This window comes from Pseudopodoces humilis, chromosome 4, assembly GCF_049639895.1.
Source record: "Pseudopodoces humilis isolate 2021_Gansu_Grassland_sample_001 chromosome 4, ASM4963989v1, whole genome shotgun sequence".
NCBI classification, from domain to species: domain Eukaryota; kingdom Metazoa; phylum Chordata; class Aves; order Passeriformes; family Paridae; genus Pseudopodoces; species Pseudopodoces humilis.
This window is the reverse complement of record NC_142203.1, coordinates 49631510-49652413: the sequence shown is the minus strand read 5'-3', so window position 1 is coordinate 49652413 and position 20904 is coordinate 49631510. Positions and strand designations below refer to the sequence as shown.

Genomic DNA, 20904 nt, shown 5'->3' with positions numbered 1-20904 from the left:
CAGGAGGTGGTAGTGAATAGTGGTTTCCAGTGAACTCATGCCATGGAGAGCACGTGCAACGATGGGGCCTGAGTAGTGACAAGGACCATCACTCATGCAGCACTCCACATGCTTCTCCTAGGGACAGAACACTTCTGCCTACTCTCACACTGTGTTTGAATGATGGCACAGACCAGCTTATGGCCATTTTCCCTGTTTATCATACTGTTTTCCAGTGTTCTTCATCATTTTTGAAGATATCCTAGAAGATACTTATTTTTTGCTGCTTTGTGATGTAATCTGGAAACAAAATATGTAATGATCTAGAGAACTGGCAGTTGCAATATCCAGTGATGCACGTAAACACTGAACACTGCTGCTTTCTACCCTGCCCTTGTTGCCAAATGAAAACTAATAGCATTTGTAATACTCTTTGGAGTTGAAAAGTCTGAAGAAAGTGGTGGGCTGAAAGGTGATGACTATGCTCTCTGCACACCCCAGGTTCTTTAGGAAATTTCCATACTCAGGCTTAGCAAATTTTCTTATTTGCATCACTGCATCCTCAGTACATACAAGATTACTGATGACAATTTTGATTTATAACTCCAGATTACACTACAACCCAGTAAGATAGACCTAGGTTGAAAAGCTTGGTTTACTCTGTTTTGTTCCGTTTTTCTTCCTTTCTGCTTTTGTCTCATGTATGAGCAGACAAATATACCTACAGTTTAGGTTCTCAAAAGCAGATTTTACATTAGAAACTACTAGGAAAAATGTCAATATATTTTTTTTATTAAAAATACCAGTGTAGAATTAATCCAGTGAAAGGCTTTCAACAGAAATAACAAAGCAAAACAAAAAATCAAATGTGATCCCCCAATATGTCAATATTTCTATTCCCAATATTGAATGGAAACTGCCCTTTGACAATGTCATATTAACCTGTATGATGTTGAGGTAATATTATTAATATACATAAGAAAAAGTGATTTTAAAGAAAGACAGGCTTGCTATTGAGTGTAGGTCTCTATTTCTCCTTTGAAATTCTTATGTAAGTCTTGAAATTATATAGAGAAGGCAATCAAGGATCAAATACAGACTTTCTTCTCTTACTTTGATTTCATGGATAGTATCATCAGTGTCAAAGTACTGAGAGCCACCACTCCTGAAATCTCACCTAAGCAGGGCCAGGGGCTCTCCAACATATTTTGCTTTGTATCAATTTTACTATGCTTACATTATTGATCTGAAGCATTATGCACAGTTAGAGAAATAGGAGCTACACATCATTTATTTCTTTTGGCTTTAGGCATACATGAGGATTGGAGCTGTAGAAAAATGTCATTGTTTTCTTAATGGTCTTCTATTCTTTGGGAAATATTTGAATATTAAACCACTCCCTGTTAAGAAAAAGTCTTGACTGTACTGAATTTGGTGACAGTCATACTCTTATCAATCAAAACAATTTTAAAAATTCTGTCAATTCAAAATTCAGAAGTAATTTTCTGCTTTAGATCAGTAAGATTTCATATGTTTGAAATACCGACAGCCCTTTTTATCATCTGTTCTGAGCACTGCATTTGGGAGGGCACCGTGCGGTGTGAATTAGGCTGGAATTATAGTACTTACATGTTTTGACATGACTGTAATATCAAGGTCAAATACATCAACAAACACAGTGCCCTTTATTGCTCTGTTAGTCTGGAATGACCAATTTCAGGTAATTGGATCTAATTTCCAATCAAATTATTCAGCATAAATTCAGTTTGACTTTATGTCAAGAAGGCTGGTGTTTAACATAGTATCTTGCAATCCCACTGGTTCATTTTGTCAGCTCACAACAGAGGAAAATCCCATGTTCACTGAGCATTAATCATATTTGTAAACCGTGTTTTAAGCAGAAGGAAAAAGACAATTCCTTACTGATGAGGACTATGGGTTGGATTTGTTTTCTAGTTGAGTAGCAAAAGCAAGTTAAGTCATAGCAGGTTAGCATTCTTGCTTAACAGAAAAATACAGATATGAATGTTTTTATACACTGAGGCCACCATAAGCTATCTAGGGCAAGAGAACTATAACACTATCTTAAGAAGAGCATTCAGTTTTGTTTAAAAATAAACAGTGATGAAATAATAGGTAAGTTGTTCCCATTGTCACCTTTCTTATTCAAACATGACTTACTTGTAGTATTAATTTCTTAGCTTCCATTCTCTATCCATTGAATCTTCTTACATCATTGACCAATAAATTGAAAATCCATTTGTTACAAGATTTCTAGTCCAGTGTAGATATTAATACATCATGATCAAGATCCCTCTTACATTCATCTTCAAGTTTAAGTTTTATAAACTGCTGATTTTCCAGCTCTTTCATCCTCCTGCTAACCATTCTGATGGTTTCAAGCTTTCTAGTAAATTTCCTACATTGCTAAACCAAAGAAGTAGTATTACAGCACCTACACCAGTGACACATACAAAGGTAAAATCATTGCTTCTCTGCAGGGAGAGAGAGATGTTTATTTGCTTTAACACAAGCATGTTGCCACAGCTTTGAAATGACAGTTCTGCCCAGCTCTTTTGGGAATCTGGTTCTGTCACTGCAGCATGTTCCAGCCATCCACTCAGTGTCCCACAGCTTATCTGACAGACCAACTTTCAATGAAATTTGGACTCAAGAGGAAATCCTGTGAGGAAAAAAAAATCAGATTTTACATTCTGAGTTTCCAGGGCCTTTTATATCAGCATTTCCTTAGTGACACATGTGGGCTTGAAAAAATCTCGCTTCCCTGCACAGAAGGAGGTGTTGGATCCCTGAGCCTTCCTGCTGCAACAGAGCTAGATCTTTACTCCTCCCTCAGGCACACATCTTTCATCTCTTCAACCATTTACGCAGGAATTACCTCACTCCTGTAACCACAGGGTTGTAACTAGAAGCTCATATTAAATCAATTTTCTGCTCTGTCTTCAAGGTGCGTTTTTTGGTCACTGCTACCAACAGTCCAGTTCCCATCGCCTAATTGTGGCCTGGTTCTCATTCTGTGTACTGCAAACTTTGTAAGCATTCAGTATTGCTGAGTAAACATACATTCTTCTTCATTATGTTGCCATCCTAGTCTTAAAAATGAAACTAGGAAGAATATTTTAAGGCCTCAATGCAAGAAACTATCCTTATAGAAATACAGGGCAGCCTTGGGTAGCCTTGTAATCAGTTCAATACAAGCAGCTGTTCATTCTAAAAACTCTCCTATACAGGCACACTTCATGCTGTCAAGGAGATTGACACTTCTCAGACTTTATTTCCTCACTTTATCATACCTCCACAAAACAGCACCAATGTCAGTGTGTCGCAAGCTAGCTTAAGAAAATAGCATGGGAAGTCTAATGAGCTTATGTCCCTTAATGTTGGTGTTCTTAGCTGAATACTTGTAAAAATCCTTCCCAAACATCAACTAAAGGGCATTTAGGGATAATTTAGCCAAACACATCCATCTCTTTCCTAAGGTATGAGGATAGAAAATACCTCAATGGAACTCCAGACATACCCAAGAACTGGGCATTTTCACCTTCATGCTATAATTAAAGCAGAATGATAAAACCCTAGTCACTCTTCAGAACAGGAAGTGGAAGAAGCCACCCACAGATGCTAGATTGATAGGGCACAGAGAGACTCTTGTTTGCATCAGCACTGTACTTAACCATTTTGTTTTGATAAGCTTAGGCAGTGCATTTCCCTCTTCTCTGTTTAGCAGTACTCATTTCCTGTGCCCCCTCTCCTTCTTACCCTATAATTTTGTAATGGAAGCTATAATCACACCTAAGAATTACACAGAGAAAATGAACAGATTATTGCTTGTTGAAAAACAAAACAAACAACCTTTGTCTAGATAAATATACCTTCCATTTGCATCCAGTTCAGGCTCTATGTCACTCTCTTCCTCGTAGATAGTCTATCCCCCTTTCCATGCAAGCTAAGCATTCCCTTTGTTATAAAGGGAAGCCAGGGATTGATGTTGCTCTGGGGAGGGGATCAATCAGCACACCTGACTGTAATTTCAGGACAGAAGGTTTTTTTCTTCATTTGCTCCCAGCCTGTAAAGCTTCAATCAATCTTAAACTAATAAGAATTTGTTAAACTGGTAATAGGATAACCAGAACCCAGTCCAAAACTAAGCCACTTATTCCTCCTTTATCTATTAAATAGCTCACGTTCTACAGTCTGACTGCTTCTGACAAACCCTAATCACTCACTTGCTTATTTGCTACCTCCTTCTGCTCTTTAGCCCCTCTAATATCTGCCAACTATCACTGCCAGCTATCCTATCTCCACAAAACATACCTCCTTTATCATCCTAACTTTATGCAACTGAATCACCACCCTGGTTCTTCTTCTCTAATCACATCAAGATTAAATTATTTTTTTCCTTCAAGACCTTAAGTACCTCCACACTCATCCACATTTCTTTCCCAGGTTCATTTAGCATCCCATGACAGCTATTTTGGCAGTGATGTCAGCCTGTTTATTTCTTACATAATAGTTTTCCAATCCTTTCATATTCTATCTCTCCTGCACACAGTCCTCTGAATATTTATGTTCAGGCTAGCCATATTACATTAGTAATACTTAACACAACAAATCAATCACAGTCATTTTGATTCAGTCATTTCAATCAATATTCTCTTAGCTGGTGGATCATATGAACTGGTAATGTTTTATCTTGGCTTACTGTCTGTTTATCAATGCTGTCAGAAGGCATTGGTCAGGAGAAAAAAAAAGAGGATGTGTGTGATAAGAGCGAGTAGCTCCAAGCAGAGGGACAAGCATGATCACCACCAAGAACTGATGAATTCAGGAGGCATGGTTTCATAAGCTCTCTGCCTCTGCATCTGAGTACAGCTGACTACAAGAAGACTTTGCCAGGATCTGTGTGTATTTATGTCAGGCTGGCTTTCTACATTTCTGCAGTTTATTTAAATAAAAACTACATTTCAGGGACTTGTTTTCCAGGTTTTATATATACTATAATAATAACAATAAAGACGCAATAGATAGATATGTTGTATCTTCATCTAAGACAGCCCTGTTCCCATTAAGAAATCGGTGAAGAAATTCCCTGGTGGTGAAAGGGGTGAAGTAATTTTGAAATCAGTGAAACTGAAATTATCTACAGCAGCAGAGAACACAATCATTACTTTCAGTTTCAAGAATACTGATGAAAAGGCATTTTAGAAATGGATCTATATCCAGCCTCTATTTAAACCATTTTAACCATTGCAGATTTCATTCTATGAGCCTAGTAATAAAAGCCAAGACACACTAACTCCTGAATGGTTAAATATTTCTTTATGACTTGACTGGACAGCATTTAAACATAATCTCATCATAATCATGAATCACCATTATTATCTGAAGTACAGATGTTCCAGGGAGATTCTCATGTCACTCTACACCAAATATTTCATGGAGCAGTCTACCTGTGAACGTATTTTGTGCTTACTCAAGCACTTAAAGTGGAAGCTAACCCTTGGACTTACTGAAAGCTGAGCTGACAAACTAGATCTGAAGTGACTCTTCTTGCCACCTGGAATAAACTTTTTTCCTCCAGTGTATGAATGGAAACCTGACAGTTCTCCTAACAGTTTTCTTAGATGCTTAAATGTTGAACAAGAAATAATGTAAGCAGTTCAATAGAAGTGCAGTCTACAATTTTTTTCTTATTTCTTAAGTAGAAATAAGAGATACTTAAATTTTATTAGTAAATTTAACAAGTGGAGAAAACCAATAGATGATTAAGGAGAAGTGCTGTACACAGGTATAGCATAAAGCTTACGTATGTTGACAGAAAATTGTGAAAATATTTTAGCCTGATCAGATGAGCAAAATCTACTTTGGTATTAATGCATAATAGTAGTTCTGGATAACCCAAACTAAATTGTATGCATAAAGACTAAATGTATTTAGTAGGAAGAACTGTAGAAAATGAACATTCAATGTAGTCCTGCTAAGACCATTCTGGTTTTCAGACAGTCATGACAGGCCATGACAATATTCCTTTGTGCATAATCCCCAGAAATTTCAGTGGATATAATGTTAAAAATAATCTGATAGACTGACCAGTGAAAAATTCCAGAATTTGTTATTTTGTCTATAGGTTAGAACTCCCATGACTGTAATATAATATTTGAGGGCCACCTATTCTAAGCATCCCAACAATGAGGAAGTCAGGCAGCAATACCAGGAGGCTCATCTGGATGAGCCATGGGTTCTGAGGGAATGGGCAGAGGAAGTGGCTGAGCCATGATAGCACATTTGAGAAGTTGTGGCACTCTGGTGAAGCTGTCAATGACTGGCAAATGGGAAGCATAACTACTGTTTTTAGAGGAGCAGTAAGGAACACCAGGGGAACTACAGTCCAGTCAGTCACAGCCCTGTGTCTGGCATTGTCGTGATGCCAGATCAGAATTTGGGGGGCTCAGGGCTTGTGAAGACACTAATTGTATACAACCACCACCTTAATTTGTCCTTTGGATTACGCAGTCTCATCTGCCGAGTTTCGTTCCTGGGTACTTTTTTTCTGCCTTCTGCATTGTAAAAGCACACAGTTAATTTCTCCAAATTGAGAAACTGCCACAATGTAGCGACCAGCAGGGTCAGTTCACCAGTCTAGTACCCTGCATGAAAACCCATGTGGTAGCAGGAAGGTGAAGTAGGAGTGGCAGCAACTTTTCTATCAAGACTGCACACTAATTCCACTTCAAAAACTACCCCCTTTGCCATGATTTTGTCTTTTCCAGCCCTAAAACATAGCTCTAGAGAATTTTCCCAGCAAAAGAAAATTAGAATGTCATCTCACAAAACTTGCTGGCTTCTCATTCAAATATGCCAAAAATATGAAACATATCTGTTTCTAAGTTATGCAGGTCAGCTGCATATTTATATTTCCCCATCGCACACACAAGCTACACAGATTACTGATCAAGTCATGCAGTAAGTATGGATGCTAAACGCGAGCACAAACACTGCCTGTGAAATAGCAGGCCACATGACTTTCTCAGACTCGCTTGAGAAAGCGGCCTGGGAAATCATAAGGAGGAATCAAAACAATCCTCAGAGATGGAAAACAGCATTGCAGGTGCTGTTTGTCAGTTTCTTGTTTTCTTGCAAGAGAAGGTCAAGGGGTGGTGTACACCACTGACCAATGATGGTGATGTGTTAGTTTACTAACCAATAAGAGTTTTACCTTTCTGTACTTTCATGTATCAGTCTATAAAAAAGATCTGAGGTAATAAACCTTGCTCTCCTGTTCAGCTCACAAGAGGATCTGTGTTGTACTGCCTCGCCGTTCCTAATAGAGAATGACAAGTAACTATTTTACAAACATGTAAATAAAAATATTACAAAAAGCAACAAGGCACTGCAACTCACCCTGCCCCCCGCAACAATTACAATGGCAGTATAGCCACCACAACCTCAGTCCAAGGCAAATTGGAAGGAAAGGGAATAAGTTACAATAAACTAGCAGTAAGAGCTGGGAGAGAAAAGTTTTATGAGGACCAGCAGTATTTAACCGTGGGCTCTTAAACCGCACAAGTAAAAGGACGGCTCTGGTGTGATAAAAGGTTCAAATATGCATGTATCATGCTCAGGAGAGCACATTCAAGCTTCCTGTAACTTCTGTAGTTGCTGCAGGCTACGTGATGCTCGCTATAGCCAACATCTGCCCAACAGCACAACCATAGATGAAGCCACAGATGAATTTCAAATTTGAATAAACACTTGCAGTAAATGCCCCAGAACACAGGGGAGTTTGATGTCAGCTGACACATCTCAACTTTCTGGTTGGTCCAATAGTTAAGTTCAGTAGAAAACATGGACAATAGTCCAAGGCTAGTACAAGTACAGTGCAGATAAATAACAAAATCTGCATTCCTCCTCTAAGTTTCCTCCACCCATTCCTGATTTTGTTTCTCTGATCTCTAGTCAGGACAGAACTTTGTTTTTCTGAGTATAGGTGGAGTCAAATGACTTTTGAGGAGGGGAGGAGGGGATTCTTATAAAACCCGATGCTTATGCGTCCCGAAAGAAACAAATTGATCTGTTCCACTAACCAGATGGCAGTTCAGATGAGAAAGATGACCTGCTGGTTTGCAGCACTACTCAAGAACTTACATACAACTGGAAGGTGAAGGAAGAACTTCATATCCCATACTAGCCCTGGCTATCTGAATAAGGTAATTTCTTGATGCTATACTTGACTTTTGTTACTTCTAACTGGTTGCTCAGAGCATCCAGCCCCTCTTTTCCATCCTAATGCACTTTGCCAATAAACTGCTATAGATCATACTCATTAGAGTGACTCCTTCTAAAATGTTACAAAGTTAGAAAGGAAAAATTAATGAAGAATTCCTCCTGAATTTGTGTTTGAGGAGCAGGAACTAGTATGACTCTATTGTAGTTGAAGCTCTAGTGACAGGTGAGCATTAGCAGAGCCAGTCCAAGTTCTAGATGAAAATAATAAAGTATCTGAATGTGAGAAACATAGTGCCTGTTCCTTGCCTGTGTACCAAGGAACATGTGTGGAGGAAATTTCAGCATAAATTACAATTGATTTCCTTGTTTCTTTCCATCTTTCTTCTAATACAACCAATAAAACAAGACTATATTATTTAATCTGTTGTTAATTTATTAGAGATGTATTTTGTATTTAGTTTTACATAGTTCCTCTTTCAAGGTATCAGCCTTTGGTAAAAGTAGTTTTGTGTCTATGTATATTAAGTATGTTTTTCTTCCTTTTCTCTTTTTTTTTGATAAATCCAAATCCAAGGTAATAGTACAATATTTGTACTGGAAACTCAAACCAAACACCCATTACCAAATTGTATTTCTTTATCTAAGTGTGGAAAAACTTAAAACTTTCTCTTTTTCATCGTCTTGGGCAACCTATATCTGTAAAGTATCACCATCTCACAAGAAGCCCACTCAGCCTCCATTCAGAGAGAGTGAATACACTTATTTGAGGAGTGTTAAGTATGACTTGCATGAAAAAAAGAAGTTTAGGATTCATACTAACAACAGTTTTTTCTTGATTCCACCACCAAGTTGTTTTGCAATGTGCAGCAAATGTATTCAACTCATTTACACTTGTGTGAAAAGTAAATTAGAACATGGAGCACAAGATAACCAAGTAGAACAAGTATCCGTCTTCACAAGTTTATATGGCACCCTAAAATGCAAGCAATGAGATAAGCATTTTATAATTTATTTTTATTATTGTCTGATAAGCTTTTTTAATCAATGGCATGAATCAAAGCAGAAATAGCTTGGAGAACTTGTAGAGCATGAATAAAGGAACAGCCCTGGTGCCTCAGAAAGTGCCTTTGTAGTTATCCAGGTGCAAAGATAAAGGTTGCACTCTTGCCTGCATGTTCTTGCTGGCAAAATTTGCCATGAGCATAACACCACTAACAGAGCTGTCTGCTCTTGCTGACGCACACACCAAGAACAGGCTTTCCAGATTTAAGTCCCTGTCTCACAGGACATCTGTTCCAGCTGCCATGAGAAATCTTGGAGGTAGGAGTCAGTGGGATGCTAGATAGAATGCTTATGCTTCCAGGCACAGCTTTACATTTTTAAGGGATCTTGTGTATGGTCAGGCACAAAAGAAGGAGCAGTTTCCCTACATGTTTTTTCTCCTTTTTATTTAGAAGGTTAGCTCCAGGGACAAAGTGAGGAAATGGAGATATTAGTACCTTACTGTTTGTCATAGCTCAATAGCTCAATAGCTGAGAGCTAAAGGAGATACTATGTAGTTTTTTCCAGCTTAGGGTGTTTGCAATTACATCATCTTACTAAAAACTGTCTTGAAAGCGAAGGAGGAACAAAGCGTGGTGTCAGAAACATGTTCCCTTATTGTAATATCTATACTTTCTTCTACCCTCTTCAGGCATTCCAACAATTCCCTACAGTATGTAGCTTCACTGCTTTCAAATCCATAGGGCTGATGGAAAATAACTACCTCATTAATTAATAATGCAACACAAATAGTAATTTAATTTTGGAGTTACATGTAACATGTGATCATTAATAGGAACTGAAGGCTGAATTCTGAGCTATGACATAAAAGATGTACTTGTCGTAAGGAAACACACTGTTCATTTAAGTTTTGTGAGCAGTACGGCCCAATTTATACTCCTCCTGGGAAAGAATTTGCCTAATGAAAGTGAAGGGTGCTGGGTGGTGTCATGCAGATTTTATCATGCCTGTTTTAGTCTCTGTGTTGCCTGGTAAGTAGCAGGATTTCTTCTATCTGTCTTGTGGCACAAATCATAATCCCTTGCCCGGACACGTCCATGTAGAATGCAGAAATATCAGTACCACTCTGCCTAGGCAGGCTCATTTAGCTTGAGTGTTGTGTCCTTTTTATGTTCTTCCAGGCCTCAAGCAAAATTAGGACTATGCTACTCTGAACATTGTCAGAAGACATGGCTACAGCTTGATATAATTTCTGTATTTTCTTACAGTAAACTGAGCACTAATACAAGTATTAATGCTTCCAACTTCACAAAATTTATGACCTTTGAAAGTATTAGCTGCATTTGACAACTGAGAAAACAGGCACAGCAAGATCTAACAACTTGCTTAAGGTCACCCAGAAACTGTGGGAATGAAAACCTGATTCTTTCATACAGGCCTCAACACAAGGCAGTCTCTCCATTCCTTATGGCTGTTCTAAGATTTTTTAAGATGTGCAAATGTGTTCAGTGCAATGTCAGTCTGGACACATGGCAGTAGAATGATTTTGCTTCTGATCCCTAGAAGGCTCTGATGGCTTCTTTTCACCACTCTGCTGCAATGATTCAGATCCTTCTGAGATCATGTACCTCAATGGAGCAAATCAGAGGAGTAGTGACTACTTCTTTGTACTGGATAATTTCAAGTGGTATGGATTCCCTCATACAGCTCATTTTTTCCAGCTGCACACAGAGTAGATAATTTTAAGTATGGTACGTCTTCAACTATCTCAAGTTCCCATTCTGCTCCTGAGATAGGTCTTTTTTGGTCTTCTGCATCTTGTACAATACCCCTACTCAGAATTTAGTGTCCATGAAGAAACCAGAAAAATGTATGAATGTTTCTCTCCCTCCAGCCAGATCCCGTGTCCTCCATGCACTGTGTGATTACTGCATGTTTATCACAAAACTTTAAAGGGGAAATATGCTTTTTCAACTTTGTGTTTAATAAGATCTTCTTGCCTATGAATGTATCTTTGCAAGGACGGATAATTGTGCATAATTTTGGCAAAAATGCTTGGCGTTGCAAAAACAATATTTATAAATGCTAAAATGTTGGGGACACTAAAATTCTTCTGTCTTTGAAAATCTTCATGTCTGATTATTTTCCCATTGTCTTCTCTTCTTTGTTCACATCTGCATGTTTTTTTTTTTGTTTTCTTAACCTTGTACTTGAATTTTTATTTTTATTTTTTTATTCAGTCTTCTGTCTCTTGGGGCATCTGTTCCCCAGGTAATATTTTCAGTCAAACCACTGTAATGAATGTTGTATTTTAACTTGGTAATTACTTCTGTAAGCCATTCATAGAATATTTTAATTAATTTCTTTAACAATGGGCCTTCTACCAATTTGCAGATCTGTTAAAAAACCTCATCACCATCACTACCACTCCAGAAAAAAAAAAAGAAAAGAAAAAACAACCCAAACCCAGAGAAGATCTAAGAATTAGAAAAGATGCAGGCTAAGGACAGCAATCCACCAGATGGTGGCTATGGATGGGTTGTGGTAGTGTCAGCCTTCATGGTGATGGGCCTCACTGTTGCTGTCCTCAAGACTTTTGGTCTGTTCTTTGTTGAAATCCAGCAGCACTTTGATGAACTTGCAAGCACCACTTCCTGGATCACATCAGTAACTATTGCCATCTTTCATTTAGGAGGTAGGTACTAGTACTCCTCTTATCATTTTATTTTAATATTAACTACCAATAGCAACTACTATAGTAAGTTTGGAAATCTTCCTTAAAAAAAACCAAACCCAGAAACATATAAGGCTTATACTTCCTTCTTCTGTTTCTACAGAAAATACAGAAAATTTTCAGAAAATTGGCATTTGCTGCCTCAGATATGGAATGGGTTAATAACAAAACTCTATAGACACAGGAGTTTGATTGCCTGAAAAAAACATCATGTACCTAAACTCATGATTAAGTTTTGCTACAGGCTTTGAGTTAAACTCATTAGAGGTAATTCTGATAGCCACAGAGCTTGTTGAATCAAGCTCTTAAACCAGCTTGTGCAAGTTCACTGATCTCAGAGTGACTGTCACTTTTTCTTAGTATGACTCCAGGTTATTGATCTACCAGAAGACTCGAGCTCAATAAAGACATGAGCACACAAAGCAGAGAGTAGGGGAAGAGACAGTAAACTATCCAAGTCAAATACCAGGCTCAAAGTGAGCTATGGGAACAGGTCAAATACCACATCACATCAAAATGAAAGCAGGAAAAATGTGAAACATACTGTGTTTGACTCAGCTTGGTTGTTCAGAGAGTCCTTAGTGCCTTTGTAAATGGCATCATCTTTCACATGATGTGAGGATTCCAAACATGTGCAGGCTTGAACTGTACAGAATTTGTTAAGTTTGCTCTGCATATTCTCATAGAGGTGTATGGTTGCAATAGGTAAATCTTCTTTCATAATAAATGCTATCATAATTTTATTTCTGAAGGCTCTTCATTGCATAGACATTGCATCGTATAATTACATGCATCCTACTCAGTCCACACCTATCAGTATTATTGCTCGGAACTGCAGTGTTTCCAAACATCAAGAGCAACTGTTCTTTCTTTGAAATATGTATTCAGAGGGAAAGGAGAGTAACCCAAAGTCAAAGTAAAAAGATAAAATAAGTAATGAGTTGAAAAGATTTTATCAGTTCCATAAACTGCTGTCCTTGATGCCTGCTTTGCAGCAACAGATATAATTAACTGGAAAAAAAAAATTGAAAAACCTGCTTCACAGACCACAGAAATTAATAAATGGTAGTTATCGATTTGGTTTACATATTAGACATATCACTGACATACTGTGATACTATTTCGTAATTCAGGCATTTGAACTTCATGAGAAGAAAAAGCCAGCAAAGGAGGGAAAAACAGTCCTGTTTTAGTTAGGTTTTGTTTTGTTATAGTATATAGTTACATTGTATAGGAATGCACCAAGGAATAGGGCATATGACACGATAATACCAAGTATAAACCAGCAAAAATATATTTGCCTAGTGTGAGGCCAGCCTACTTCAAGGAAGGCAGCTATAATTTTCAGCAGAAATTGGTCTTTGTCCTTTGAAATCCTTTGAAAATAATCCTCTTTCAGTGAAAAAAGCTTGGTGGTCAACTATTCCAAACCCCCTCTGTATAGCAGTTTATAAATGTCTCAGGTCAATACATAATTGTCCTCATCTTTTTCTGCCTTTACTTCATTTATAGGGACCACAAGACTTCCTGATGAAAATCACCTGAGCTTCCAGTTCTTTGGCCATGTTTCCTAGCCTGGCTTAGTCTTTCTTACTGTGTATCTCTGGGAAACCTTGAGTGTCACTTGGCTCAGTATGAAGGATGATCACTGAATTATTATTTTTTTACTATTTGGATCCTTTCAACAGCAGGTCTGTTTCCTGTGTCGAAGGAGAGCATGTGTTTCCACTCCCAAGGTCTGCACTTGCAACAGGCTGTTCAGTTTACCACAGCAAGGATTCTCCCCATCACCTTCACCAGCCTTCTCTCGGGTACTGATGTACACCTCCCAACACCCTTCTCTTTGCACTCTGGTTGTCATCCTTTCCATTGCTTGTACATTTTCTGTGTGTTGCCTTTACTGTTTCAGACTCTGGAGTCAAGCTATTTTACCCATTTCCAGTTCTGTGGCTAGCTTCTTTCTTTCTCTTGCTACCCCATGTTTAATTGCTGCCTGTTTATTCTCCTTACTTACTATTTAAAAATTGAGTTTTGGTAATATTTCTTCTCCAGCTGCAGACCTTTTTCTTGTCTTCAAGAACTTTCATGGATGTTATCCTGTATCTATTTTTCTCTTCTTCTTTTTTTATCATATTGTATGATTCACCAGCTGTATATACCTTATCATGTCCCATCAACTACATCTTAAGAGAATGACTGAATTTCAGTACCCTTTTTACATGATTATAAAATGATCAGATTTTTGCTGTAAAAGCTGATGAGACATTTGAGGTTTGTATAACTACTGACACATCTTTCTGCTGTCAGACAGCGTACATCCTGCAGATTTTGCAACAACTAGTATTCTGTCAGGTTTATTTCACTCATCCTAGCTAGCAAATTCTCTTAATTCTGATCTTAACCCAGGTGAATGTACAACAACCTGCCCCTACAAACTATTATAAAACCTTCCTTGCTGGCTGCTCTCTCTTAATCATTGTCTTCCTACTTATTTCAGTTTAGAAGCATGGTCCCCGTTAACCAAACTGAGTTTTATGCACGAACTCCCTAGGATGTTTTACAGATATTGGGAGCTGGTTCCTGCCAGGTGGTACTTGAGAACCCCCTAGTGGCCATGGCTATTTAAAGAAATCCTACGGCCTTAACCCGGACTCTGCGATGCTGATGGAAAGAACAGCCAGGCAGTAAAACTGATCCTTAATTAAGAAAAGATATCCCTGACATTTCAGGTGTTTCCAGAGAGTGACTAGAGACCAAAGCAGCTGCTGCACCATCAGATCTGTACCACCTACTCCTTTCCCTTATGTTGAAGAGCCTCTGCACTCTGTTGAGAGAAACTGTACCACTAAATGAAGATTTAAAAAATGAACTGACAATTTTCTGTAAAAAGTATTACCACAAAATAAACCCTAGTTTTTGGTCCTTTGAAAACCTTTAAAATTCCATTAAGGGTTGTTTTTTTTTCAAAATTCTAGAAAACAAAACTTAGTTTTCTCTAGAAAGTTTTCGTGCCAGCCATATCAATAATACATTCTCAGCAGTACAGTTTTTATAGGTGAACCTATAGATTCTGTGGCTGAAGTTTTACTTTCTACTAAAGCAGTCCATGAGGTTCTGTCATGTTGGTACTTTTATCCTTACATGAAAATCAGTAGAACTGTCATACTACAAGGAAGGCTAAAATGCTCTTTCCCTTTAAAAAAGGTCCACATATGTTGAATATATTTTCAAATCTGTGCCCCAGGGAAAGTAATTTCTCTATCAGCAAGGACACAATTTTGAAATTTTGACTGACCTCCTACCCCATCCAGTAGAATAAAGGCTGTTTGTGTCAAGCATTGTAAAGGGAGTCCTCCTCAAAATGTTTTATTTATCTGGACATGTTGATCAGATTAATGTTCCTAATGTATTTTTCTTTCTCCAATTTTTATGCTGATCCAGCCCCTGTTGCCAGTTCACTGTGTGTACAATATACCCATCGGACAGTTGTGATCACTGGAGGACTTCTGGCTTTCTCAGGAATGGCATTGGGATTTTTTGGACTCAACATGGTCTGGATGTATGCAACAACTGGCTTCCTACAGGGTATGAATTTATGGCTTTATGGCTTTCTTCCACCAGCAACTTATTTGAGGGTGCTAGTGGTAGGAGTTTTAAAATCTGGTATCTATTTTGACTTTATGAGCAGCCAGAACAAGCAATACTCTTCAAACGTGATTTCTCTCCTGTCCCACTCTGGAAATATGAATTTGTGCAGGAAACCTGCAACAACAAAGAAGACAACTATTAGATGCCAGTAATTTACCCCTGCAAATTATATGCAAGCAGAAAATTAAGTGTTTTCTTTTCCATTCAGAGATAAGAACTTTGTGAAAGTTTAAAAAATCTTCATAAAGGATGCTAAATTAAAGAAAACATGGAGATCCCAAATTCTATACTTTCTATCAACTTATGTTTTGAACCGAGTCCCAGGCTTCCATTTTATTCCAATCCTTTCCTTTACTCCAGGAAAAACGAGGCCAGAAAATTGTCTCCAACAGCTAGCAGATTTTCCTGGAACAGGAAGCAAAACTAGCAGGGAATAAAATAAACCATTCTGAATTCCGCACTGGATGCCTGAGAAAATGTCTGGAATTTGAGCCCTTTGGCAGTCCTGGGCTGCCAGAGTCCAGGGAGCCATCAAAGTAACTCAAAGTTAGACCAAGTTTTAATTTTACTCTTAAGCAGTCGAGCAAGAAAATGCAGAGCAAATAGAGGCAATACACCAGCTTCCTTCTTGTCCTCCCTTACAGTCTACCCTGAACACAGCTCAGCTGAACCTGCTGGTCTGACCTAGTACCAGCCTTCATGCAGACAGCAGAAGAACTGAGATCTGTCTAGCTTTAATCCCATGACCATGTGATTTCTTACGCACAGATGAAGCTGTGAAACCAACTTGTTTTTGCTTTTGTTTAAAGTAAAAATGTAATAATGCATATACTTCATGTTCTGCCTTTTTTCTTGAATACATACAGCTTACAGAATATAATGTCACTAATATACCCTACTCCAGGATAAGAGTGCTCATGCTTCTTCTAGGCAAAAATGTTTTCCTTCTAACACATTTTAACTTTGCAAATGTAGAAGCACTGACTGCTTTAATTTCTACCTTCACAAAATACCTCAATGGTGTCTAACCAGTGCAATTTCTATTGGTGTTTTTCAGGTCTCGGCATTTCTTTTTCGTGGACACCAGCCATTAGCATTGTTAGCCACTATTTCTCCAAGAAAAGGGCTTTGGCCAATGCTATTGCCAGTGCTGGAGAATGTGCCTTTGCATTTGTGTTTGGGCCATTTTTCCAGTGGTTGATTAGTCAATATGGATGGAAAGGTGCACTCTTGATCATAGGTGGCATCCAACTGAATATTTGTGTTTGTGGAGTACTGATGCGACCCCTGGAAAGCAGCTGCCTCCTTGAGGCCAGCCATTATGGAACTGAAACACCACCTGGCAATGGTGCATCTGGGAGAGACAATGAAGATAAGTCTCCCACCATGCACAAAACCTTAAACTGGATGCTTGTGAAGCGACCAGAATTTGTACTTTATGCCATTTTTGGTATATTAGCTGCTATGAGCTTTTTTGTTCCTCCGTTATTTTTAGTTCCACTTAGCTATAGCCTGGGAATAGACGAATCATGGACTGCATCCCTCCTATCCATTTTGGCTATGGTGGACTTTGGAGGCAGATTGCTGTGTGGCTGGTATGCCAACCTCCATGTTACCAAAACCATTCATTTGTTGGCGATGACGATTACATTGATCAGTACTTCCCTGATGCTGTTGCCACTGGCTAACAATTACCTTTCCTTGGCAATATTCACTGGCTTCTACGGATTCTTCTTTGGTACAACAGTTGCCATTCACATTACAGTGCTGGCAGATGTTGTTGGCATGCCAGAATTTGACAGCGCTCTAGGGCTTTTCATGCTCATTCGAAGTACTGGAGGTTTTGTGGGGCCTCCTCTTGCAGGTAAGTTAAGGCAACTCACTGCCAAATACAGTTTACAAGAAGAAAGGGGAATGGTAATCCAAACTGAAAAGATCTGGATCTGCACTCAAATTTCCCCCCTTTTTAGCTCAGGAGTATCTGAGCCAAGAAGTACATAAAAACAAATAGTCAGTTTAAATCTTCTTCAAAATACCTTGCTCCTTCTCTTCTGTGTGATTTTAGAGATGCCTTTTCAACAAGAAAGGAGGGATGAAAGGCAGAGTCCAGGTGGTGGTCCTGCTTCCTGAATCCCACATAATGCCACTTGATGGCCTCCAACTATCTTGCTAAGAAAGTGTGCCTTTGGGACAAGCAGCAGACACACACTTTCAGAGAAGAAACTGAAATTTGAGACTAGTGATGTTGCACAAATGCTGGTATTGTTGGGAGGGTTTTTACAGAAGTTCAAATTGAACAGCCTGAAACAGTAGGCTATGCAAACCTCAAGGAAATATTCAGAGAAATGCCTGCTGGTTTTAGACAGCATTTGAGCCAACTAGTATAATAAATAGGGAAGGCACCACATAAGAACAGTGGGAAGAGAGAGCAGACAATGAGACAGCACATGGATTTATGGGCTGGAAACAAGATATAGTAATCTTGAAAAAATGCAAGACAAATTAAATGCAAGCTGTGGAAACTTTAAAAAGTGATATAGCAAAAAAAAATTGACCAGCGTGACCTGTACAGTGCAGATTGGAGTTCTCATCCAAAGACCATTGTTCACGCACTACAAGTGACTTTTGTGGTAATGACATTGCTAATGGGTTGCAAATGAGTCAGACTGAATACGGGAACATTTTAATTCACTTTTGAAAATACAGGAAGCAGGAAGATTTGTAGAGGGTTTGAGACAGAACAGTATCAAAAATGTGTTAAAAAGATCTGAATAAAATACAGTTCATAGTGGCTGGTCATTAGTACTGATTATCTGGGAATCAGTGCGGCCCCTTTTTGTATATTTAGTAAACTACAAAGAAGGTATGGAAGAGCAGGGAACCCTAAGTGCCTCTGAAGCTCTCCTCTTCTCCTTTGAGCATAAAATCTAAAATATTTGAGTTCATGGTTCCTATGCCTAAATAGGGCTGCTCTTAATTTAGAATGTGGGCTACGGAGTACCGTAAACATGGACAATCTTCCCACAAGCAAGCAACCTTCATCAGCCCACAAAGGAATGTGTCATCATACCCATAGGGCAGCTGACACACTGCTGCAGTGCTACTACTGTACTAGAGATTTTTCAGTATTATACACAATGATACACAATAGCATTACGTATTTTGGTTGGCTTAAAGCTCCCTGAAAACCAAGGTCTTTTTGTTAACATCTGTGACTCTTTGCAAAATGATGAACTGGAAACCCGTAGCACACCAGACAAATTCTTCAACTTTGCTTCCAGCAGATGAATCTCCTTTCCTTCTCTAAACTCACTTGTGCTGTAGTTATGGTCCAAATTACAGCAACTAGTGATAGCTACACCACACAACATGGAGCTACTCACATACATAGCTGCACGGTCTGTCTTTTTTTTCTGCCAGTACCCACATTGTCTGCCACACTTTAGGTTGGAAAGCACTTCAAACTGTATAATATATTGTTTCCCTAGCAATTCACGTATAAAAAGCAATGAGATGTGAATTGTGTTTCAAACTGAATAGTGCTATAGTGGGGTGATTTCCATGTGCTCATGATGTAGAAGTCTGCAAGACAAATATGTAGCCAGCTCACTGCCTTTTTAAGAGAATATATTCATACTGCTGAGCTAATTCACATTAGTCTGTTTTCTATCAATCACATTCCTGTCATTTGTTTCTCTCCAGGTCTGATTGTGGACATGGCTGGAGATTACAGAGCAAGCTTCTACATGGCAGGAGCCATTCTCGTCCTATCAGCTGGATTTTTAATTATTTTAGATCTACTCCAACAGAGAAAAAAAAGAGGAAGCAAGATCAGAACTAAGCCAGAAAAGTTAACATTACCCTACCCTTCCCTCCATACCCTGAAACATCAAACCAGAAGGTACTGAGAGCACAATGTACTGGTGTGACTATATGAAACCTCTGACAGCATTTCAGGACATATGGAAGTAGAGTTTTTTTGCCAAACTCACTATTTTTAGGATTTATAAAAGAACATAAGTTTTGGGTAGGAATGTTTGAAACAAAGGGAGAAAGTAATTGATTTACATGTAAACTACAGCAGTAACCATTACCATATTATTTTGATATTGAAGTTGCATTTTGACTGTGCAAATATTCAGAGTCCCACAGGGACCAAAAAAAATAAAGAAAAAAGAAAAACACTAAATGAACTAGGGATACCATGGTCTAAATTAAATTGCCATGAAGAATGTGTGCAGCAAATAGAAACTCTACCCCCAAATGCAAACTGCAGCTATCACGAAAAAAGAAGAAGAAGCATCCGCTCACAAATGTTTACTTGGGGAAGCAGTGCCCACTATTTTCAGTAAACAAGTTGGATCCCAAAGCACAAGTAAATGAATACAGTTTTGAGCTAAAGGGTTTGCAGGTACTCTGCAGAGCAGTGCTGGAATAAGATAAATAAATAAACCTGGTAAAAGGTAAAAGTTATATGAGTAATAGAATATGGTAGAGACATATGCAGTCCTAGAAACAAAAAGCAGAAAATACCTACACAAAATGGAAAAGGATTGACGAATATTAGGAGAAGACCTAAGGCTACAGTGGACTTCAAACTGAATAAGAATTCCAAATGGAACTCTGTATTAAGAATAGTGAATGTCTTTCTGTATTAAGGTAACATAGAGGAGATAACAAAAAGCTTTAACTGGAAGAAGAACATGAGTTGCAAAGAATTAAGTGGACCGTAAATGAAAATATTAAGAAAACAGTGTAAGGAAAAAGTATAAGAAATAAAGTTTGCCTGGTTTAGAAGACAAAAATTTTTACAGGGCATGAGAACAGTCTTCAAATTCATAATAGGCTGAGATAAAGAAAATATAATTAATTCCTTTCCTTGTTAAGTCAACTGGTCATTGATATAATTCACAGAAAGGCAGTTATGTAACGGGGAAAAGTTTCATTGTAGCCTGTTAGGATACAGTGCAGACTATGGGGAGAATATGAAAAGATAGAGGTAACAGAATAGGTAACACACGAGCAAGGATCTAAATATACTCTTCAGAGCAGTAGGATGGGCTAGATGACTTCCTGAGGTCCCCTTCAGTCCCACATTCCAATTACCTTAAGGCAAATACTTTGATTAAATACTGTATTTATAAGAATAAAAAGGAGCCTGTATCCAAACAACAGGTTTTTTGCAATTTTACTGTATCGGGGGAAGACAGAATTTAAGGGAGAAAAGGCTGAATAACATTTAGAATGAAACATTGAAAGGAAAAAAACATAGCACTTTAAAGCCTTCAAGCTAT

At 38.3% G+C, this 20904-nt stretch overlaps 1 protein-coding gene and 1 long non-coding RNA gene across 2 annotated transcripts; one reads left to right on the top strand and one right to left on the bottom strand.

The window, feature by feature from the left end:
- Nucleotides 1-2463: 2463 nt before the first annotated feature.
- Nucleotides 2464-3968, bottom strand: LOC148184502 (uncharacterized). The gene is made up of 2 exons (XR_015772407.1): nt 3873-3968; nt 2464-2662 (listed from the first exon to the last, which is right to left on the bottom strand). It is a non-coding gene; the product is annotated as an uncharacterized LOC148184502 (long non-coding RNA).
- Nucleotides 3969-8080: 4112 nt separating this feature from the next.
- On the top strand, nt 8081-20654 carry LOC102110078 (monocarboxylate transporter 13-like). Its single transcript, XM_014252200.2, has 6 exons — nt 8081-8207; nt 11623-11923; nt 13651-13773; nt 15404-15547; nt 16668-17474; nt 19313-20654. Exons 2-6 carry the CDS (start codon nt 11722-11724, stop codon nt 19516-19518), a joined length of 1482 nt encoding a protein of 493 aa, XP_014107675.2. The 5' UTR covers nt 8081-8207; nt 11623-11721; the 3' UTR covers nt 19519-20654.
- Nucleotides 20655-20904: the final 250 nt, after the last annotated feature.

Bases quoted from the DNA above. Each gene is read 5' to 3' on its own strand.
- LOC102110078 (XM_014252200.2), top strand. From the start codon at position 11,722: ATGCAGGCTAAGGACAGCAATCCACCAGATGGTGGCTATGGATGGGTT. The intron at 11,924-13,650 runs GTAGGTACTAGT...TCCTTTCAACAG, and splicing joins TGCCATCTTTCATTTAGGAG to CAGGTCTGTTTCCTGTGTCG. The intron at 13,774-15,403 runs GTACTGATGTAC...ATGCTGATCCAG, and splicing joins CTTCACCAGCCTTCTCTCGG to CCCCTGTTGCCAGTTCACTG.